At 43.1% G+C, this 20374-nt stretch overlaps 2 protein-coding genes across 3 annotated transcripts in view; one reads left to right on the plus strand and one right to left on the minus strand.

Annotated features, from left to right (window-relative positions):
* Positions 1 to 1387: 1387 nt before the first annotated feature.
* SAXO2 (stabilizer of axonemal microtubules 2) lies at positions 1388 to 19111 on the minus strand. 2 transcript variants are annotated; one of them, XM_061595229.1, is made up of 4 exons: positions 18825 to 19111; positions 5170 to 5349; positions 4547 to 4749; positions 1388 to 3536 (listed from the first exon to the last, which is right to left on the minus strand). In XM_061595229.1, exons 1-4 carry the CDS (start codon positions 18863 to 18865, stop codon positions 2545 to 2547), a joined length of 1416 nt encoding a protein of 471 aa, XP_061451213.1. In that variant the 5' UTR covers positions 18866 to 19111; the 3' UTR covers positions 1388 to 2544. The 2 variants fall into 2 exon arrangements, with proteins under 2 accessions (XP_061451213.1, XP_061451214.1); XM_061595230.1 differs by lacking the exon at positions 5170 to 5349.
* Positions 19068 to 20374, plus strand: part of EFL1 (elongation factor like GTPase 1) — a 74454-nt gene continuing 73147 nt past the window's right edge. Inside the window, exon 1 of the mRNA XM_061595228.1 lies at positions 19068 to 19237. The gene's annotated coding sequence lies outside the window, so the exon portion shown is untranslated. The remainder of the gene's footprint in view (positions 19238 to 20374) is intronic.

A 20374-nucleotide genomic window follows, 5' to 3' on the forward strand; every position in this document is an offset into this window, starting at 1 on the left:
AAAACAAACAGGCTCTAATCGTGGTGTACTCTGTGAGAATACCAAGGGCACCATGTGAGAGCGATGCAAAACAAACATTCCCAGTTCAGAGTTTTTCCCTGTCCCTTTTTTGGATGATTTATTGTGTTCTTTTGACACTGCTCAGTTCTTGATCTCAGTCTCTGAATTGGGTTACATGACACTTCAATTATAAAATGGTTTCCCTAAAATGAGTACAGCAAAGTAACACACAGGTAAGATACAGTCAGTCATACTGAAAGTGATGGGAAACGTTCATTGGAGCAAAAGCTTACTCTGTTTCAGAGTTAGCATTGGCCAAACCTATGACTCGAATAACACATATATCAAAGCTGAAATTATATTAGGAAATACAAGTTTATCATTATATAATTCTGTAAAAAATACTAAGGTGCAATAGATTCAAATAATCTGGAACAAACTTTCCAGTCCAGGCCCCAATCCAGCTGAAGTTAGTCATAACTAAGGCTGTGATCTGATGTACATTTACTTGGGAATAAGCCCCAATGAAATTAGTGGGGGATGTTTCTATGGATGTTTCTGAATAAAAACATCCATAGAATTCTACTGCACATCCCACTGAAATCAGCAAAGCAAGTTAACCACAAGGGCTGGTGGCCATTAATACTGTCTGTTCAGATCAGCAGGAGGAATACCTGGTAGAATGGAGCTGACTTTGAATAACATCTCCAGCCCAGCACCACCATCCCCTTTCAGGAGAGCACAGCCAGGAGCCACGTACCATTGTTTTATATAATCGGCAGCACCTAATATTTCAGATCTGTTGTTGTGAGCAGAGCTTGGAAAAGTTACTTTTTTGAACTACAACTCCCATCAGCCCCAGCCAGCATGCCCACTAGATTGGGCTGATGGGAGTTGTAGTTCAAAAAAAGTAACTTTTCCAAGCTCTGGTTTTGAGGGTAATACCATCTGCCTATAAATCTTATTATATTACTGCGAACCACTTTGAAGACCATTATGATTGAAAAGCAGTATACGCATATTGTAAAATAAATACACTGAAGTTTTATGTTTTATCATGGGACATGAGTCATGGCTAATTTGAGCTGGACTGGATTTACACATTGATTTTACAATATATCATACAAATAGTCCCAGGCCATCCTTTGTTGAGGTGCACAGCAAAACATTATGTTGACATGTGAACATACTTCTTATTGCATAAATCCACCTAATGTGATTCCGAAAAGTCAGGAGCTAATTAATACATGCTAACTGTCTTGAAAATCGAAAGTGGAAGTTCTCATTGTCATAGCAAGCCATCCTAAGTTAATAGAGCTGACCCGTACAGCAAATGAAATGAAAATGAAAACAAGCCAGCTCCTAGCATTTAACTCTTCCCAGGGCCATTCAAATGAAAATGAAGGAATTTGTAGTCCAGAATCTAAAAGCTCAGAAAAGACGAGACCACCTCTCGTGAGTCCTGGCCTAATCAAACAGCTGGAGGGGGGAGCTGAATGTGGCAGGACAAATCTGATTAGTAAAGTTCAACCACCACATTTCAACTGAAACCTCTAGCATTTGGTGTGCAAGTGGTTGCTGTCACATAACTAATATATACAAATGGCACATTCGTTGGAATTTAGCCTAGATAGGCTGAAAAAGCAAGCTGAAAGGGTCATTATGAATCCTGTCACAACCACTGGTTAAAAGGACCTTTGTGTTATCTTGTGATGTTCTATGCTATATGAAAAGAGGTGGGAAGAAAACTATTTGGTTCTAGGTTAGTTGTATACATCAATTAATCCTTCTGCCCTGTCAAAGGAGACACATGACAGCTGCATTTCCAAATCAGAAAAGTTGGGTATATCAGTTTGGGTATTACGGCATGATTATGAACATCTGAACTCATGCAATGTTGTGTTTTGTGATGCTGCTTGGTGCAGCAACAAACACAGCAATCTTTAACATTCACAATATATGAGGAACTGCCTTACACAGAACTGGACCACTAATCTACCTTGTCAAGTAATCTTGCCTACGACTGAGAGTGGCTCTCCAAGGTTTCAGGCAGATCTCTATCCCAACCTTGCTACAGAAGATCCTTGAAATGAAGATACCTAGAATGAACCTGGAAGCTTTTATATTCCACATGTATATTGGTTACGACTCCTTTCACTGAACACATTCTGAGGAAGTGGGCTGGGAGGATTTGATTTGCTGCATATAAGAACAGTGCACAATCACACTCAAGTCTTACAATTTAGCAGTGATTGTATGAAAATGAATCATCAAATTTTGCAAGAAAAGCACCATCTTGTTAAAAAATTAACAGGTATCTTACGATACACTTGAAGAAAAGAGATTGCACAAAATTATTGACACACATTTTACTTATATAAATTTTTATCACTAGTCCTGTAAACATTTAGTAATTCTCAGATCCCATAAAAAAAAAATCTGATAATCAGTGTGCTTATTTAGAATGGCTAAAGCTAATGTAATTATGTGCCCATTGCATGATAATTTTCAGAATGCTTTTGTGCAGATTACTGGAACCATGAATTATGACATAACAGCTATTTCTTTTGGAACATGATTACCATTTGCATGAGCAACCTTATTAACATCTGGTGTAACTCTGCGGAAGAATTTGTGACCACGGGAATCAGTGCTGACAAAGACATATCCTGGAGGAGATGGATAGGTTGCTGGGCAGATCTCTTGTTTCTTTGGGGTATATTCTGTGCGATACATGGTTCCATCTTCAAAAGGTGCTGAACTAGACAGAGACATTTTTGGAGGTTTGCAACTCTGAGTTGGGACTATGCTGTGTGGTATATAGTGGGCTCTGAAAGTGGTCATGTCATCGAATTTCCCAGAGGCCTTTGGTATTTCCTGGTATTTTTTGACAATTTCTGGTCGGTAAGTATCCCAAGCTTGAAAGGAATCCCTCATTGTTGTGTTCTCTTGGAAGGGAGCATTATTTCTCCTGCTTTTTTCTACTGGCCTCATGAGGGCAACTGGATTGATATCATGTGGAATATAATCAAGGTGGGTTGTGGAGTTTAAATCCATGTTGCCTGTGGGTGGAACATATTCTTTTCCTTTGCGTACTTCAGGTAAGGAAACTGCCCATGGTTGAAAACGATCACGGAATTCTGTGAGTCCACCAAAATGAGCCTTCAATTCCACTTTAGAGGGTTCGGGCTTGAAGCTTTTTGGAAGTTCACCAACAAGCCCTCTAAAATCACAACGGTGTGTTGTGGTGTCTACAAAAGGTTGGCTATTTGGCCTGTATTCTTCTTTTGACAGTTTTGATTTTGGTTCTAGCTGGTGAGGAACATAATCACTGCGATGACTTGTAACACTGATAAAAGGTTGGTCTGAAAGCTTGGTCACAACAGTAGGCTTAAAGCTTTTTCGGAGGGAGAGTTCCCTAGGAAAATAGGCATCTTGAAATGTAGTGGCGTTTCCAAACTTTTCTGTGGGAGGATGGTAGGTGTTCTCCATTTTATTGGGCTCCCTTCTTTGAACTTCCCAGGTCCTATAGTCAGCTTAAAGAAGAAGAAAAAATCACTAACAGATTTTGTCAGAGTTGTTAATTTTCTATATCCTTGGCCACAGCGTAGATCAGTTGCAGTTTATTTGACCTGTGTCATCCTGCAAACATTTCCGCTGTTGATGGCAACTGTAGACATGCATTTGGACTGCCACTGTGGGGCAGAAACAGCTAAGGGAATATCCACGCAACCTGTATCAGTTATAAACAATTTTATGGCTCTTCTCAATAAATTCTGGGAATTGTAATTTGGCGAAAGTGCTTAGAATTCTGTTTAACAGATCTGTAGCACTGGTGTAAGGAATTGGATTCAGTTGGCGGGCCAAATCCTTAATTCCCCCACCCCTTACGGGCCAGCTTTGACAGATGAACAGGGTTCTTTGAAGTGAGTTTGTAGGCTCAATTTTGACAGAAAGCTCACCTGCAGACATATTTCCTCTGCAGACAGTGTCCATTTGCACTGATGAGAAAAAATGTCCATTTGTAGGTATGGTTTGAGTGTCTGCAAAATGGACAAAGTGGGGCTTGCTGATAGTGCCAATCAGCATGACTGCAGTTTCTCAGGGGGAACTCCTTAGTGCAGCTGATCCTAGTGTGGCAGTCTAGAGTCTAGCGCCACCAAACTATGCCATAGCAATTCCCAAAGAATTGCGAAAAGGGAATGGGTATTAAACCAGTTTAAGCCTGCAGTCCTAAGTATTGGAGAGTTAGATCCGCAGAACTCAATGGGATTTACTTTTGAGTAAACATGCTTAGGATTATCAGCAACATTTGTATGCCTTAATTAAAGCAGGATACCAGGATTCTGCCTCCTAGTCTACGGATGATACAAACTGACACTGCGCAGTTAATAAGAAAGTCCACTGCCAACAGACTCCCTCATATTATAGGGCGACAGCCTGAACAGCATTATAACAGTCAACAATTAACTCTTCAGCATGGCAATTTAGCACAGCACTGTTCGGCCAGTGGCTTCTCTTTGTAAAAAGTAGCATGCATGATTACCTTGGTAAGTAGGTATGGTATTCAGTTTGCCTTCTCTAATGTACTTCCTGTCTACAGGCTTTACTATTATCACTGGATTTATTTTATGAGCATTATAATCTCTTCGGTAAGTGGTTCCCAGGTCAATATCTCCAGCTCTTGGTTTGTATTCCTCTTGCACCCGAATAGGGCGATTTGCCACATTGTATGGAACGTAGTCAGACCTGGAGGAGGGAAAACACAAAGCACTGGAATTTAACAACCAACAGTTGTGGCTATAACGTACAGAGTTGATAATATTAAAGAACACACCTTTTGAAAGTCATCATGGATTTTGCAGCCAACTGCTTAGGCTGCAACTTTTGCAGTGGTGGTGGCCATGATTAATACTGCAGAAGTTTTTTTTAAAAAAATAGTACATTATTTTTAATTCAAGTATCCATGAAAACTGCAGGTAGTCAACTATGATTTCTTTAGTCAGGTAACAGCCCTAATAATACAATTGGGCAAATTATTCACCATCTATCTAATGTTTCTGATTAAAATGCTTCCCCAGAGCAAAATCTGACTAATACCTCCCTTCTATTTCCTTTCCATAATTTCTTGGTGGTCCCAACTTCTATCTAGTACTGCAAAATATTTACCTGAAAGTTGTGATGCCTTCCATTTTCCCTCCATGGGCTTGATACTCCTGCTTGGGCCTGAGGCTCTGGGCAGGAGGGACATTGCCATACAGAGGATATTTGTCTACATATTCTGTCATGAGGCTTGACTCTCCTCCATAGTCATAAATCCTTGTGGGATTATGAGGGCAACGATGGCGCCTGGGGTTTAATTACAACAAAGAAAATATTGACCAAAGATAGTACAAGCACAAGTTCTGGTTGGTGGAGATGGTGTTGAGACTAGTTCTTGAAACTGTTTGTAGCTGTCCTACATACAAAGGGTTGTCTTACATTCAGTAAGGAATTGTCATGCTTCACTTTCTACAGGGCATCCACACGACGACGCCATCCCATCATTGTCATCCTGAATTTTTCCCTTGTGGCTCTTCTGTCTTTTCCCAGACCTCATAAAGTCCATCTTTTTTCAGAATGGAAGAGTAGCACAATTTCTTCAGGTGTACATGCCTTTAGCTCTACTGTGTTTTTAAAACAGCAGAATTTTGACGTGGGCACTGGGCAGGGACGTATGGAGAGAGTGAACTTATCACACGTTTATGATAACCTTTGCAGTTGCCGCCATGGCCCTGTTTATTTATTTAATCTGTCTTTTAATTAATGCCAAAATGCTTTCCCAACAATATATTAATGAAAAAGAGAGACAATGCTATAACAACAGAATGCTATAACATTACATTTGTGTGTGTTTAAAATCATTTTTTAAAAACCTTTCCGGCCACTGCCACTAATCATGTTATTAAAATGGTGGTACTCCTCATCAGTAATAAAATGCATTATTATAGAGTTATTGCACAAGACCACCATGCTACAAAAATGATCACGATAGCATTAGAACTCTCCCTGGGCCACTCCTTTCACTGTCCCAGCCTAGCTCCCCATGTTTTGCCTGGCTGGAATGCGTCCTTGAAGTCTGATGCTTCTGGCTTGTCTGGATGGAGGATCGAGAAGGGTAGGTAAGAGTATGTATAAAAACAAGCTACTGTATGAAGGTAAAATTTACGTCCATTGCTCCACTCACTTTTGCCTCTGACCATGCCCACCACTGACGTGTGGCTCTCGGAAGCTTGCTTAAAAGGGAATGCGGTCCTTGGGCTGAAAAAGGTTCCCCTCCCCTGTGACAGGGTGGTATAATGGTTAAAAAAATTGCAAGGGAAGCAATCATTAAAGATCAATAAGAAATAAGTTGCATTAAAAGGCGCACACCACCAGTGCTAGAGCGAATGTGTGCTCAGTTTTAAATGGCCCCAGCCATAGCTGCTATGCCATGCCCACTGGTGTGGATTGAACACAGTGAGAGGTACACATAAAGAAGTGCAATCAATTGTGTGAAGTAATGTTCAAGAATGTGACAAATCTATTTATGTTCAACCAAAACAATATGTAATTGAGGGTATGAAATTGTTTACTCCTGCGCCTTCCAATATTATTTGTGTCCCCCCCCCCCGGCCACCTATATCTTCTTTCTACATTTGCATATGTAGTTTCTGCATTGTAAAAGTTCTAAGTAACTTTTTAAAAAGTGAAATCAGATAGTGTGGAAAATCAACTGCATGTCCACTGTGACTTACAATGGAAGGGCAAACTGGTAGCAGCTCTCCACAATCTCAGGCAGAGAGGCCCTTCCTGGCACTTCTGTATGAGATTATTTTTTAAACTGAGTTGAACCTAGAATCTTCAATTTTGACGCATGTGCTCTGCCACTGAGTGATGGCCCTGCTAAAATGACTACATTCTTCATTCTGCTTTTGAGACTGCGCTCCTTCTGCGGCAGCTCCTCTCTCTCCATCCCATCTGAATTTTTACTCTCCTTCTCCACTTTTTGTACTGGTGCTGGTGGTTTATCACTGTGGGTGTGAACAATGGCCAGCGCAACATGTCCTGGAAGTACATCTAACACGTCACATATATATTCTTGGATCTGATCTGATAGGTAGGGGGAAAGCAAATAAAGTACAGGAGTTTCGTTGTTATCAGTGCCAAACTGTGTTTCATGTACGAGAAAATAACCCAAAGTGAATTGTGACTTAGATGAAGTCTGCAAAAAAACAAAGTGCAAGCAAAGGCCTAGAAGAGCACCAGTCTATGTCAATTATTGGATAAAAATAGCTTCAGGTTCTCACTTGAATAAAACCAGTTTAGTTGGCTGTGGACTTCACTGAGGACTGGAGGTGTATTAATTTGAAATTCCTGCGTGCCTCAGTGAAGGTTTGGCGACTTCCACCAGAACTGCTTGTGTTGCTAGCAATGTTTGCTGCTGGTGACGTCTCTTTAAGTAGGACAGCAATTTGTTACCTTGTATTACCATCACAATCCCTCTGGCAGGCTATTGCCATTGCCCACAGTTTGACACTGACTCATTCAAGAGTAACTGAAGTCTGTCCATATACACTTTCAGTAACGCTGCTCAGATCTATTAGGCAATTTCTGAACAAGCAGCAGGTATTTCATTGTTGACCTCAGAGCTGAGCTACACATTACAGTGTAGTCATCTTCCCTGTGTAGTCATCTTCCCCTCCACATGCATCTTGAAAAAACAGGGAGAGGAACAGTGCTCGGTGGCCTTGCTCCTGGCTGTATATTCAGAGGAAGAGAACAGTGCTCTACACAAGGACAGCTGTTCGACCAGTGCAATCAGGCTGGTTGTATGTACAGAGCCTACACACCAGGACTTCCTTGGGCATCCTCCCCTTTGTTCCCTCCGGCCCTAAGGACTAGTGATTTCCCTCCCCTTCTTCCCCCTGTCTCTTTTCCTTTTGTGCCATTTCTCTTATTGTGAGCCGGAGAACTGGGAATGCCTTTGTTGGCTGAAGGGTACGATAAGAAAAATAATAAATGTATTGATGTACACACACAGAACCTTGTTCTCACATCTTCCTCTGAATGCACAGAAGCTGCAGGGCTATCCTGCCTCCTCCTCCTCCTCCGCATGTCCAGTATATACATGGAGGGGAGATGAGAACAGGAACTAGCAGTATGTAGTGAACGATTGGGCTGATAGAATCCTGGACCCTACTCCTTCCAGACTGCATGTGGTGCATCATGTTGTTGAATGCTCACCGACTTTAAAAGTGCCCTGTGTGTAGTAAACTAGCAAATCGGGGAGTGATCTACATCAGGTGTGGGGAACTTTTGGTCCTCCAGACGTTGCTGAACTATAACTCCCATCAGCCCTAGCAAGCGTGGCCAATGGTCAGGGATAATGGGAGCTGTAGTTCACCAACATCTGGAGGGCCAAAGGTTCCCTACCCCTGGTCCCCATTAATCTTTCTAGCTCACTACATGCAGGGGATTTACATGGAGGAGCACAGAAAATGGCCTCTCCTCACTGGCCTCTTAAGTGGTATACTGCAGAATCGAACCTCATTGGCTCCAAGACCTACATTACCTACTTTGTCTTGAGATAGTAACATTCATTGTCGTCTTATAGACAGCACTGAAACTATACTAACAAATACCAAAACAAAAGCAAAAATTGGTCATTGGGTGTTTTTTCTCAGGCACCAAGATTCCTCAAAAGCATTTCCCACCAGCCAAATAAAGATTTAGTATAAAAAGCCATAATGTCTATTAGGATTTAAGTCCCCTGACAGCTTTTAGACAAAAAAAAATTCCTCCGTAAAGCCTTTACCTGCCACTTTAAATCCTGCTAAGTTTATAAAAAAAATAATGCATGTATTTGGATGTAGCATTTTGGAAGATTTTCTACTTCTCAGTTCCCTAATGCTGACAAGCAGAAAAAATCCGAGGAGGATTTAGCAGAATTTATGGCTACCAAAACCTCTCTCATGGAAATTCAATAGAGCTTCTAAAAAGAGGAAATGACAGCAATAAGATTAACCTGTCAGCAAGTATTTACTCTTCTGCAGGGGGGAACAAAAATGACTCAGAGCAGATCGAATCCTGGTATCTCTTCTGTTCAGAAAGTGCTGGATAGACTACACACTGTATTCCTTTCCCGTAAACCTTGAAATCTTAACACCAGTATCAGGAGTGTTGTATGTTTCATCAGTTGGCATCCCTTTCAGTCGGTTCCTTGGCCAGAAACTAGAACCAACCCAACTGGACCAGGCAGGGTGCGGGGGAAGACAAGGATCAAAGGCAGCTGTCCAATGAGCCATTTTCTGACCTCTTGGTGGGAGGCTGGAGCCACTTGGTTTATTACATTTTTTATCCCACTCACCACGCCAAAGAACTCAGGAGAGCATACAGGATTTCCTCTCCCAGCTTTTATCCTGAAACCAGTATTGTGTGAGGGTGGTCAGAGTGGCAAAAAGAGAGAAAGCTTTGAGGCCAAGGGAGGACTTGAACTAGGCTAGGGCCAAGACTGTTGTACACCACTAGCGCAGTCACTTGTGCATCACACCAAAAAGAAAAGGGACATAAAGTTGCATGAATTGTGCAAATGCTGATTTGTATTATAGATGCACAATTTAGGGAAAAAAATACTATAATTTAAATAGAAATAAAATACTGCTCCCTATAGTGGGGAAGCCTGTGAGCAGGTGACCCGTGTGACTGCTCAGACTGTTGTCCAGATGCTAACCGTTGATGGGCAGCTTCAAGGAGCCTCCTGCTCTCCCATCTTGGGGTTATCTTTGGACTGGACAGCTCTTCCAAGAAAGGACACCTTTAAATGGAGGACTGTCCTTTAAAGTAGGGCACCTGGCCACCCTAATTTATTTATCTCTACAATTTCTTAACCACCATTCACCATAAGGCCCCAGGGGGAGTTACAACAATCAAATATACAATGACAACAACAGAGGGAACCATTACCATTATAAAATACGTAAAACTGTTTTCAATGGAAATGCGATAAAGTCAGCAAAAGAGGTGGGCCCCACAAAACCAAACGCCTTAACTGTCAAAGGATAAAGAGCTTTACAATAAAGATGCTAGATGCCCCCACATAGGTGCCGGCTTCTATTTATAAGGCTGTCCATGCAGCAGGCCAGGCAGAAAGAAAGTGGCCCAGCAGGCTGTGGGTAATGATAGCTTTGAAGGAGCAGAACAAAGCAACCTCTTTGGGCCATTTGTCTTTGCCTTCATGGGGCGGGAGGAAGTTCTGTAAGCCTCACCCATACATCTGGTAAAGTAGACCGCTGCCGAAGGCTCAGGGGACAATAGGCCAATGAACCTTTTGGATGCTCTTGCCTGTTGTGGCCTTATGAACTTGACAACTTATCTGATGCAATGTTTATCTACAGTATCCCTAAAAGTTTACTATGTGCCTAAAAATTGAAATATTCTGCAGTCAGAATGGTCTCACCTCCTTTTCTCTTTGCTCCTTCTTCTTCTGCAGTTGTCAAGGTATGATTCTTGTTTGAGATGTGACGAATTGTGACATCAGAAGGAAGTCAAGCAGACATCACCTCCCTACTTCCTCTCTCTCTCTCTCCTCCTCCTCCTCCTCTTGCTCTGTCTTTCTCTTTCACTTTTACACTTTCTGGCAACCTTTTCTCTGAAATTAGTTTTTTAAAAGTCTAAATCTCACCTTAAGCTTGAATTTCTAAAATCCCATTCCCACCCACAACCATCTGTAAAGCTTTGGAGTCATTTGAAAGTGAGACTTTAACTCACCATGTTACATTTTATTACAATCATCTTCTAGGATGCCAGTATAAACAATGAAATAAGATTTCCCACAAAAAACACATCCTAGTGCAATCTGTGAATAGTTTTTGAGGTTTTTAAAATAAATGACTCTATTATGCTCTAATGCAACAAGGTAGAAACCACTCAGCTGGTTGCTTGTGTTGAGCGAAAATCTTCAGGCAACAAAGCAGACAGTATCTGTATTGTGGGGGGAAAACTTTACTTTTCAAACTGTTGTTTGGGGTGCAATTGACAAATTTGGCATGTCAACTAATAACAGTTTCCTGTGGATTAGTATCTTTGGGGAATGATTTGCAAGGTTACTCTAAGGGGTTAAATTGAGTAAGGAGAATACACAAAGAGATCTTGACAGATTAGGCATGGGGAACCGTTTGGCCCTTCAGATATTGCAGAACTACAACTCCCATCAGCCCCAGCAACCAATAAACTGGACAGGAGTTGTAGTTCAGCAACATCTGGAGGGCCAAAGGTTCTTCACAACTGTGGTACACTCTCCAGGGTGATTTCTTACATAGACTCCTGTCACTGTGTTTTGCTTTCCTCTTAACATGTGACCTGGGCTAGTTCACTTGAGCTATCCTCTCTGCCGAGACCTGCCTGCCCATGTTCCCTGACTGGGGTATGTTTGAGTTGCCCAGAAATGAAGGGGTGGTAAATAGTTGCAGGGATGTAGTCATCCAGGGTTTTGGGGGTGGTGGTCTTAAACTCTTTACATTTTTGGGAGCTAGGTCCCAGCAGGGTCCCTGTGTCACCAGCATTCTATGAACCAATCAGCATGAAAGAGGAGTGTGTTAGCCACTGAGAAGAGTCTTCAGACTGGTTTCCTTGTCGCTTCCTACTGATAGGAGCAGATCAGAGTGACATGAGTGCCTATTAGCTCCTAAAGCACAGTCAAATGGTGATAGTGACAGGGAAGTAGAAAGCAGTATTCAGGCCTGGCCAGATTATTCTATAATCTTAGAAGGTTGAATAATCTTAGGAGGTGCAGCTATGAGGGGGCATGGCTGTGACTATCATGAAGGGACTCTGCACTTCTGGATTAGCCCCTACACTACTGGATAGTTGATCCTAGGGGCAAGGCCTTGGGCTAGCTGGCCTTTTGTTCCCGTCTTCCACTCTCTGAACAACTATGCTGAATTTTATTATCAAGCCTGCAAGTTGTTTTACTAGCCTGCTGGTGACTGGCAGAGGGAGAACAGAGAAATTCATTTCTTTAATAGGAGGACCTCTCTCCTCTAACAGCCTGCTTGGTTTCTATGCTGAGTGCAGAGGAGGGCTCTCCTCCACCACCCCGCCCACTCCCGTTGGCATGAAACTCTTGGTTGTCTATGGCTACCAGCCTAGTGCTTAAATTGTGAGTGAGAATACTGGGGAGAAGTGAGAGGTACTATGTCCCATGATGCCAAACTGGCCAGCTCTTGAAGGCAAAGGTGTCATTTGCCTTGGAAAGCATAGAAATGTCCCCTGGCCCTTATCCCTTATCCATCTCCAGATCTTTCAGCTATAGGCCTATTCCAAATTCATGGAGCAGGAGATACCTAGAGATAGCTGTTAACCATGATAGTTCATTGGGTCACTACAAACAGTAGATGTGGGGAACCTTTGGGCCTTCAGACATTCCTGAACTCCAACTCCCATCAACCCCAGCAAGCACGGCCGATGGCCAGGGATGATGGGAGCTGTAGTTCAGCAACATCTGGAGGGCTAATGGTTCCCCACACCTGATGCAGACAGACAATGTAGCAGACCCTGGGGCTGAAAACTGGGCCAGTGCTAGCACCTGGAGGCATCCGTCTAGAGCAGCGTTTCCCAACTAGCGGGCCACCAGATGTTGTTGGATCACAATTCCCATCTTTCCTGGCCATTGGCAATGCTGGCTGAGGCTGATGGGAGTTGTGGTCCAACAACATCTGGTGGCCCACTAGTTGGGAAAGGCTGGTCTAGAGACTCTGGTGGGAACTGTTTTTATGATGTTTTAAAGTGGGTTTTTTTGCCACCCTGAGCTCCTACTGGGAGGAAGGACGGGATATAAATTTAATGTACGAATGAATGAAAAAATAAATAAAATAAACTGGACAACTTTGTTTGGTAATACTTATACAAGGTAATATTTATGCTCCTAAGAAGCCCGTCAAAGACATCAGTCTCCAGAGGGCATAATCTCTCCTCACCATATAGGAGAATCCCAAAATGTAGGGCAGTGTAAGTATAATAGAAGCTTGACTGAGAGAAGCTAGAAAATACTAAAAAGAGTTAAATAAAGGAGTTATATATTCTGTATTCATGGCTCTTGGGTATCGGCTGGAAGAGAATCTAGCTATTGCTTGTTGTTCAGTGTTTCTGAAGACCAAAAACTCATGTCTAGTTGACATTTGTATCAGGAAGGCAATCTAGTTCTTGGCTCTGCCTACAAGGAACAGTTAATTCTTTTAAGCATTAGTTCTGCAACTCATAAGTTTTTTTAAAATTAAATTTAAGTGTTTACATCTCATTATGGAAACATCCCACGCTCAGATGTAATTGATACCTGGTTCAGGTTCAGAATGTATCATTTCAAAACAAGGCAGCAGATGATATTTATATTCTCAAGAGAGCTGTAAGGGATCCAACATTTATTTTGCACAAATGCAGTTACAGGAACATTTTTGTGGTTTAAAAAACAACCTGCCTCTGAAATTTCCTTTTGCAAACTTTGGCCAGCCCTTGTACCCTGAAAACAAACAATATCGCTCACAAAAAGCTTTAAACATGTATTTACAGCTAGGTTATATATGTTATAGTTTAGTATTTGGGTCCTAAACTAGAATGACAGATAGCAATTGATGAACACAGCACTGTGCCCCTTCATTTGTGTACGCTAATTGGCACACTCTACAAAATTGTATCCATGTTTTCTACTATGTTCCGTGCCATGGCTTCCCTACAAAGAATTCTGGGAATTGAAGTTTGGAGAAACTATGTTACAGATTCATAGAACTATAATTCCAAATGTTCTTAGGGAAGAGTGAAGGATGTTAAACCAGTTTAACAGTGCAATTCTAAACAGGTTTACTCAGAAATAAGTCCCACTCAGTTCAGTGGAACTTACTTCCAAGCCAGTGTGCATAGGATTGGAGCCTATAGTGTAGATATGCTTAGACACCAATAAAATTATGGGAGCAGAGGGCATTATTCAGTATACTATATGTGCTATAAACAAGTGCGTGCATTGGGGTATTTGGCTGTGGTAAACTGCTGAGCTTGCAAAAATCACAGCCGTCAGAATGCTGTCTCAATAGACTGTGCAGAAGGAATTTGCCACGGAGAAAAGAAAATCGATATGCCTTACCTCCTCAGCAGTTTCCAGTTTTTATCATATGAAAGAATACAGTCCTCTTAGCACTTAGACATGTTGCTCCACGGATGTCAAAGAGACCAATTATGCTATATAATTATAATGTTTGGGTATTAGAACAGAAGTGGAGTCCTTATGTAGAAGCAAAAGAAAAGAAGTCTACTATATACTGCATTTTGCTATTGTTTCTTGTCCTCTTAGTAACCCTAATGTGTGTATGGCTTAACTCCCCAGGTAACAAGACCCAAGTGACAAGTCTTCCCATTGGAGCATGTAGCGCTGTTGTGAAAGCAAAACAAATTCAGTTTGCTGCCTAAATCAGTATCTGCTTCAGAGTTTATTGACCACAAAATTGTTGGCAATGTATGTTTTGTAAACCATTTGTTTGTAGGCATGTTTCATAGGGCTTTTGTTCTGTAGTGTTTCATTGCAGAACTTGGAAACATCTTTGGCATGAACCTTTTTTACCCCCTCCAGTGTGGTGTCATCCAATGTTTAGACTGGCCAGGATCCAAAGAGGTGTTTAGACTCGCACTGGGGGATTTTAAATTGTTTTTTCTTTAGGCAGCTGACTCCCCTCCTTTATCCCAAACTGCTTTTGAAATTCTTCCTCTGTTTCAAAAGCAGCTACCTATGCAGCATGGAAGGCTAATGTTAAGAGAACCGCAAGCCCATGTGCTCATGGAACTAGTTTTATGGCGTTTGGCTCATAGGCCAGTCCAGTATCCATTGGAAGGATCAACGTACCTCAACATGAAAATGCAAGTATCATTCATAAAAGTGTGTAGATTGTAGGTCAGTTGGATCAAGACATAGCTTGAAAAAATGTTTTCTGGAGCCAGCTGAGGAGATATGGATGTCAAAACAGAGGAGGTTTGCAACCATCACTTGAGACATTCATGGTATACGTTCCAGAGCTTTAAGTGCAGGATTGTGTCATTTCTCCAGTAACAGCTACATTGCTGAGGCTGTTCACAATAAACTACAGATCTTTGTTCCTTCAGAAATGGCCCTAATGCTTCTTGGCTGAGAAATGTAGAAATAGCACTAGAAGGCTGAAATTTACTTATTTTGTGAATGTAAAATGCAAGGCACACTTCACTCATACACACCAAAAGGTTCACATTTAGAACATGTTAGAGTGCAATTTAACAACTTTTAGGCCCAAATTAGACGTGACTTTAAATGTGACTTTGCATGTAAAGTATACTTTTCTAAAAAATGCAAATAAGATTGGTGTCAATGAGGAATTTCCTCCCAATGCAAACAGCAGCTTCAGAGGAGGGATTTTCATCAAGAACACAGCAGAGGAGGAAAAGGACAAACTCCCCCCTCCCTGCTAGCAGTGATCCTAATAATTATCAGCTGATGTGCTAACAAATGCACAAGTCAAATGCAGAGACGCATTTCATGTCACATCTTGGTTTGTCCTCAGAAGAGCTGGCCACTTTTAATTCTGAGCATGCGTCCTGTGCAGAAGACTCAGGCAGAGATTTAACAGGCAGCCTCATGTAAGGGTGAGTAATTTTGCTCCATCTGCCCCAAGAGCGTCTGAGTATATATCTTTATTGTTACGGTCACTGAATGCAGACATGCAGAAGAACTACCATCCCAGCACACGCTGACTGGAAGGAGGCACGCCCAAAATGGTGAAACACCCAAAAGATGCCTCCTCTGGGGATTACTACTATAAACTCATAGGAGTCTTTAGTTCAGGGGTAGGGAACCACAGGCATGGGGGCCAAATGTAGCCCTCTATATCTAGCCCTTTGGAATCTCTCTACAGGCCACACCCCTTTCCCAATCACACACCCTTCCCATGTCTTGCCTGGCTGAAGGATAGAAAGGGATGTGTGTGTGCAGACACTCGTCTACTGTCCAAAGCTAAAATTTATATTTGTTCCTCCAGCCACTTTTGCCCCTGGTCCCACCCATGAGTGGTATGTGGCCCTTGGAAGGTTGCCCAGAAGGGAATGCGGCCCTTGGGCTGAAAAAGGTTCTCCACCCCTAATTTAGTTGTTTTCTTAATAGCTCTCATAGCACACATGCCATTTTCTAATAGCATTTCAGCACGTCCTTCTGGCTCACTGTCTAGGGACGACTGGGCCATATGGAATAGGTACGGCCAGATCCCCGAGAGGGATAGTAAATCATGTGATCTGCTGTCATTTTCCAGCAGGAATGCCAGTTGCATCCTGACTAAAGGCATGGCTCCCTGATGGGTTTTGAGGCCTCTCATCTGCTGCTCACATTTTGTTGTGGGTTCTCCATGTGATATTTCTAAACACCCATGTACCAGTGAAAAATGCAATTGCCCCCCAAGGCAGGCAGCTTACGACTGCAGGTTTCCCCAGGTACATGCATGAGACCCTTGGTCCTTATAGATGTGGGTGTTTATGTGGGTGGTGTCCATGTATTAAATATTGGGTGTATTTCCAGTAGCTAACGTAGTGTGCAGAGCTGTCCTGTGGAGTCCTACCTACTGGATTCCCAATGTTGTTTCTTTTAACTTGACTTTTCTCTGAGGAGCTGAGAGCAACAAACATGGTTAGCCCCCTCCCACTTTTATCCTCACAACAAACCTGTAGAGCAGATTAAGCACCAAGATTAAGCAACTAACTGCAGGTAAATTTCATGCCTGAGCAGGCTTTTGAACACAGGTCTCCCTAATCTACCACATCTGTTAGTGCAAGCTAATGCAGAAATAGCCAAAGTGGTGCCCTCCAGATGTTGAGGACTACACTGCCTACCATCCCTGACCATTAGCTATGCTAGCTGGGGTACATGGGTCTTGTAGTCCAATAACATTTGGACAGCACACGTTGACTACCCCTGGCCTATCAATTTCTCAGGCTACAATTCCCCACTGAAGCCGACTGGGGTCGCTTCCAGATGATCTGTGTATTGAGCAATCACCCTCATTTTTTTTGAGAGAGAGAGATTAGACGTTGGTTATTTAATGAACATTTGACCTGATTTGTTTACGGGGAGATTAGGCGATGATGCAGCAAGCAAGCATTATCCCATATTTCCCAATACATTTTCTCATCACTTTCATTATCACAAAAGAGTCTGATCTTTTGGGGGAAGTGGGATTGTTTTGCAAGAGCTCCAAATTAGCTTTCAATTGTGCAGCTTGAATTTGCTGGTATGCAGGGGTGTAGTCATCCGGGGTCTCGGGGTGGGTGAGTTTTAGACCCTTGATTTTTGGGGAGCAGAGTCCCAGCAGGGTCCCTATGTCTCCAGCATCTTATGAGCCACTCCACATGAAAGGGGAGTGTGCTAATCACTGGGAAGAGTCTTCTAACATGCATCCTTGTCCTTTCCTGGTGATTGGAGCCAATCAGAGTGAAAGAGGGTGAGTCAGCCACTGAAAATACTCTTTTCAGTAACTAAAGCTGCAATCCAATACACACTTACCTGGGAGTAAGCCCATTGAATCCAATGGTGTTTACTTCTGAATAGATTGCAGCCTACAACTCTCCTCTTTCTTGTTTAATGGCTGCTAGGGAAGCCTGTTGTTGTGGGAGAAGGACGTCATTCTGAACCTTGCAGCAAAAAAAGGGGGGCCAGCACTTCTTAATTTGCCACTATGCTACTGCTGGTATGTGACTGAATCCCACTGGAAAACAGTGACAGCATGGCAGCAGCACCCTGAGTGACTTTGGGGTACTACACTCTGCCTTACATGACTGTCATGAGGATAAAATGGGGGGTTACCCCCACCTCGTCTACGCCAATCAGAGCAAGTTGGAGGAAAAGCAGGATACATACGAAATCCATTAGTAGAATTATTAATTGCATGTTATGTATTTTAACTTACTGTTTTGTCTTGTGTTTTTATTCTGTATAATTTTATTAGGTATGTGTGTGATTTTATTGTAAGCCGCCCTGAGTGCCCCATTGTGGGGTAGAAGAGTGGGGTAGATACATAGATAGATAGAAATGACTTTAATTAATTAATTAATTAATTAAATTAATTAATTAATATTAGGAACACAGGCGGTTGTTTTGTACTGAGTTAAATCAATGGCCCATCTAGTTCAATCTTGCCTACACTTACTGGCAGTGGATCTAACAGATTTTCGACAGGAGTCTCTCCCAGCCCTACATGAGGATGTCGGGGAATGAACCTGGGACTGTATGGCTGAAAAGTAGGGCAAAGGGCCAGCCCAGCCCCAATATTAATTCCATTTATACTGCACCATTCCCCTCAGGAGCCCAAGGCGAGATACATCATTCTCTCTTTATTTCCCCTCCCCCGTCCATTCTGACTCTCACAACAACCCTTTGAGGTAGGTTACCCTGAGAGATAGCGACTGGCCCAGGGTCTCCCGCAGTGAGTTTCAGGGCTGAGAAGCAGAGGGGGATTTGAACCTGGATCTCTTCCCGGACCACTCTGCCTAACCGCAATTAAATACAAATAAACGCGTCGCGCCAGCTCCCCCGCGCACACCCATGTACAGAGCGCGTCACGTGTGAAGACCCCTGAAGCGTTCGCCGTGAGGTATCTGAGCCTCAAGAGGAGCGGGTTATGCTCTTCGGGGTGGGGGGGCTCCGTATGGGGTCAGGACACCCGAGGCTGGGTCCGTGGGTGTGACGTCGCAGCAGAGGTGAGGAGTTACGTCATCCTCCCTTCCTCCCCCCCTTCTTGTCCCTGTCTTACCCGCAGGTGCAAATCTGACACAGGCACTGGGGCTGCTTCATCCTGCAGTCTTCGGCAGCTCCAGCTTCCCACTGCGGCTCTCTCGATCTCTTCCTCCTCCTCCGCTGCCGGTCAACCAGGGTAACCAAGGAAGCGCTCCGTCGCTTAGCAACCAGCTCGGCGTCTACGTGCCCTCGCCGCGAGGCTCCGCCCACTTTCCGTAACCTAGCGTTTGGCTTGGGCGGAGTCTAAGTTTCTTTCACCCGCTCTCTTTCTTTGCCGCTCTCCCCTTCCCTTCCAGCAACCTTCGCTCCTCCCCTTCAAGGTGTACGCGTGCGCGGAACGGAAGAGACGGATTTCCGGTTATAACCGGTTCACGTTCCCCTCGGTCTGTCCGGCTAAGTCTTGTCAGTGGCGGCCGGTAGCCGCATGAGGTCAGTCCGCTTGTTCTCAATGGAGGCCGGTGAAGGGTGGTGGGAGAGGAAGAGACAGGGTTTCTTGAGCCGGCTGAGATTCTTAGATTCAGGTCTCTCCCTTCGGCCACCAAGCTTGCTGTGCGACCATGGGCCAGCCCGCTATGCCTCCGCCTAGCCTACCTCGCAGGGTTGTTGTGAGAGTAATACTGCGTAGGCAACATACATTTAAAGAAAATGTTTTAAATATATGGCGTGTATATCTTCACCCTAGCCTCTGACACCTGTGGCGTGTATATTTTTAGGACCCACCCTATTTTATGACTTCAGATTGCTTTTAATTGCTATTAATGCTGTATTTTAACAGGCCCTGGGACCTGTGGGTGAAGAATTGGTCATAAATGTTAATAACAATAACAATAATAAATAAGGGAGGGAGAATAGGTGAGAGAACAGTGTGTGCCTCTTTGAGCTCCTGTGAGGGGTGGATTCAGTCGGTACAAAGTAGTTGCTATAATCACATTATCTGTGTTAATTGGCCATACCAAGGCCATCATGTGTGTGTCATCAGCAACAATGGTTTTAATTCTATAATAATCTCTGTACTTCCCCTCATTTGTGGCTGACTTTGTTGCTAACAATCTCCCCCCCTCCCAACAACAACAACAACATGTATGTATCTGTGTAATCCTTCATGCATCAGATGAAGTGGGCTATAGTCTACAAAAGTTTATGCCGTCAATAAATTTGCTTGTCTTTTGTGTGCCACAGGAATCCTAGATTTTGCTTCAACAGACTAACATGGCTATCTCTATGGAAACTAAAATAATTCCGTTTTTCCTGTGCAGTGCTAGTTCTAGGATTTTGGGATGGGGGCTTGGCCAAGGTACCCTTAGTGGGCCTCCTTCTCTCTATGGCTCTTCCTCTCCAAAATACTACTGTTTCCTTTTGTCAATTGTTTTGGCCTTCCTGCTGAACTACAACTCTCATAATCCATGACCATTGGCTATGTTTGCTGGGGCTGACAGAAGTTGTAGTTAAGCAACATCTGGAGAGCCAAAGGTTCCCCACACCTGACTTATTTGCTTTTTCCCTCTGGGTGTAACCCCTGCAACCAATCAGAGGGACAGTGCTAGTTAGGGTGAGAGTGTTCCTTTA

Source organism: Rhineura floridana, chromosome 14 (genome assembly GCF_030035675.1).
Source record: "Rhineura floridana isolate rRhiFlo1 chromosome 14, rRhiFlo1.hap2, whole genome shotgun sequence".
In the NCBI taxonomy this organism is placed as follows: Eukaryota; Metazoa; Chordata; class Lepidosauria; order Squamata; family Rhineuridae; genus Rhineura; species Rhineura floridana.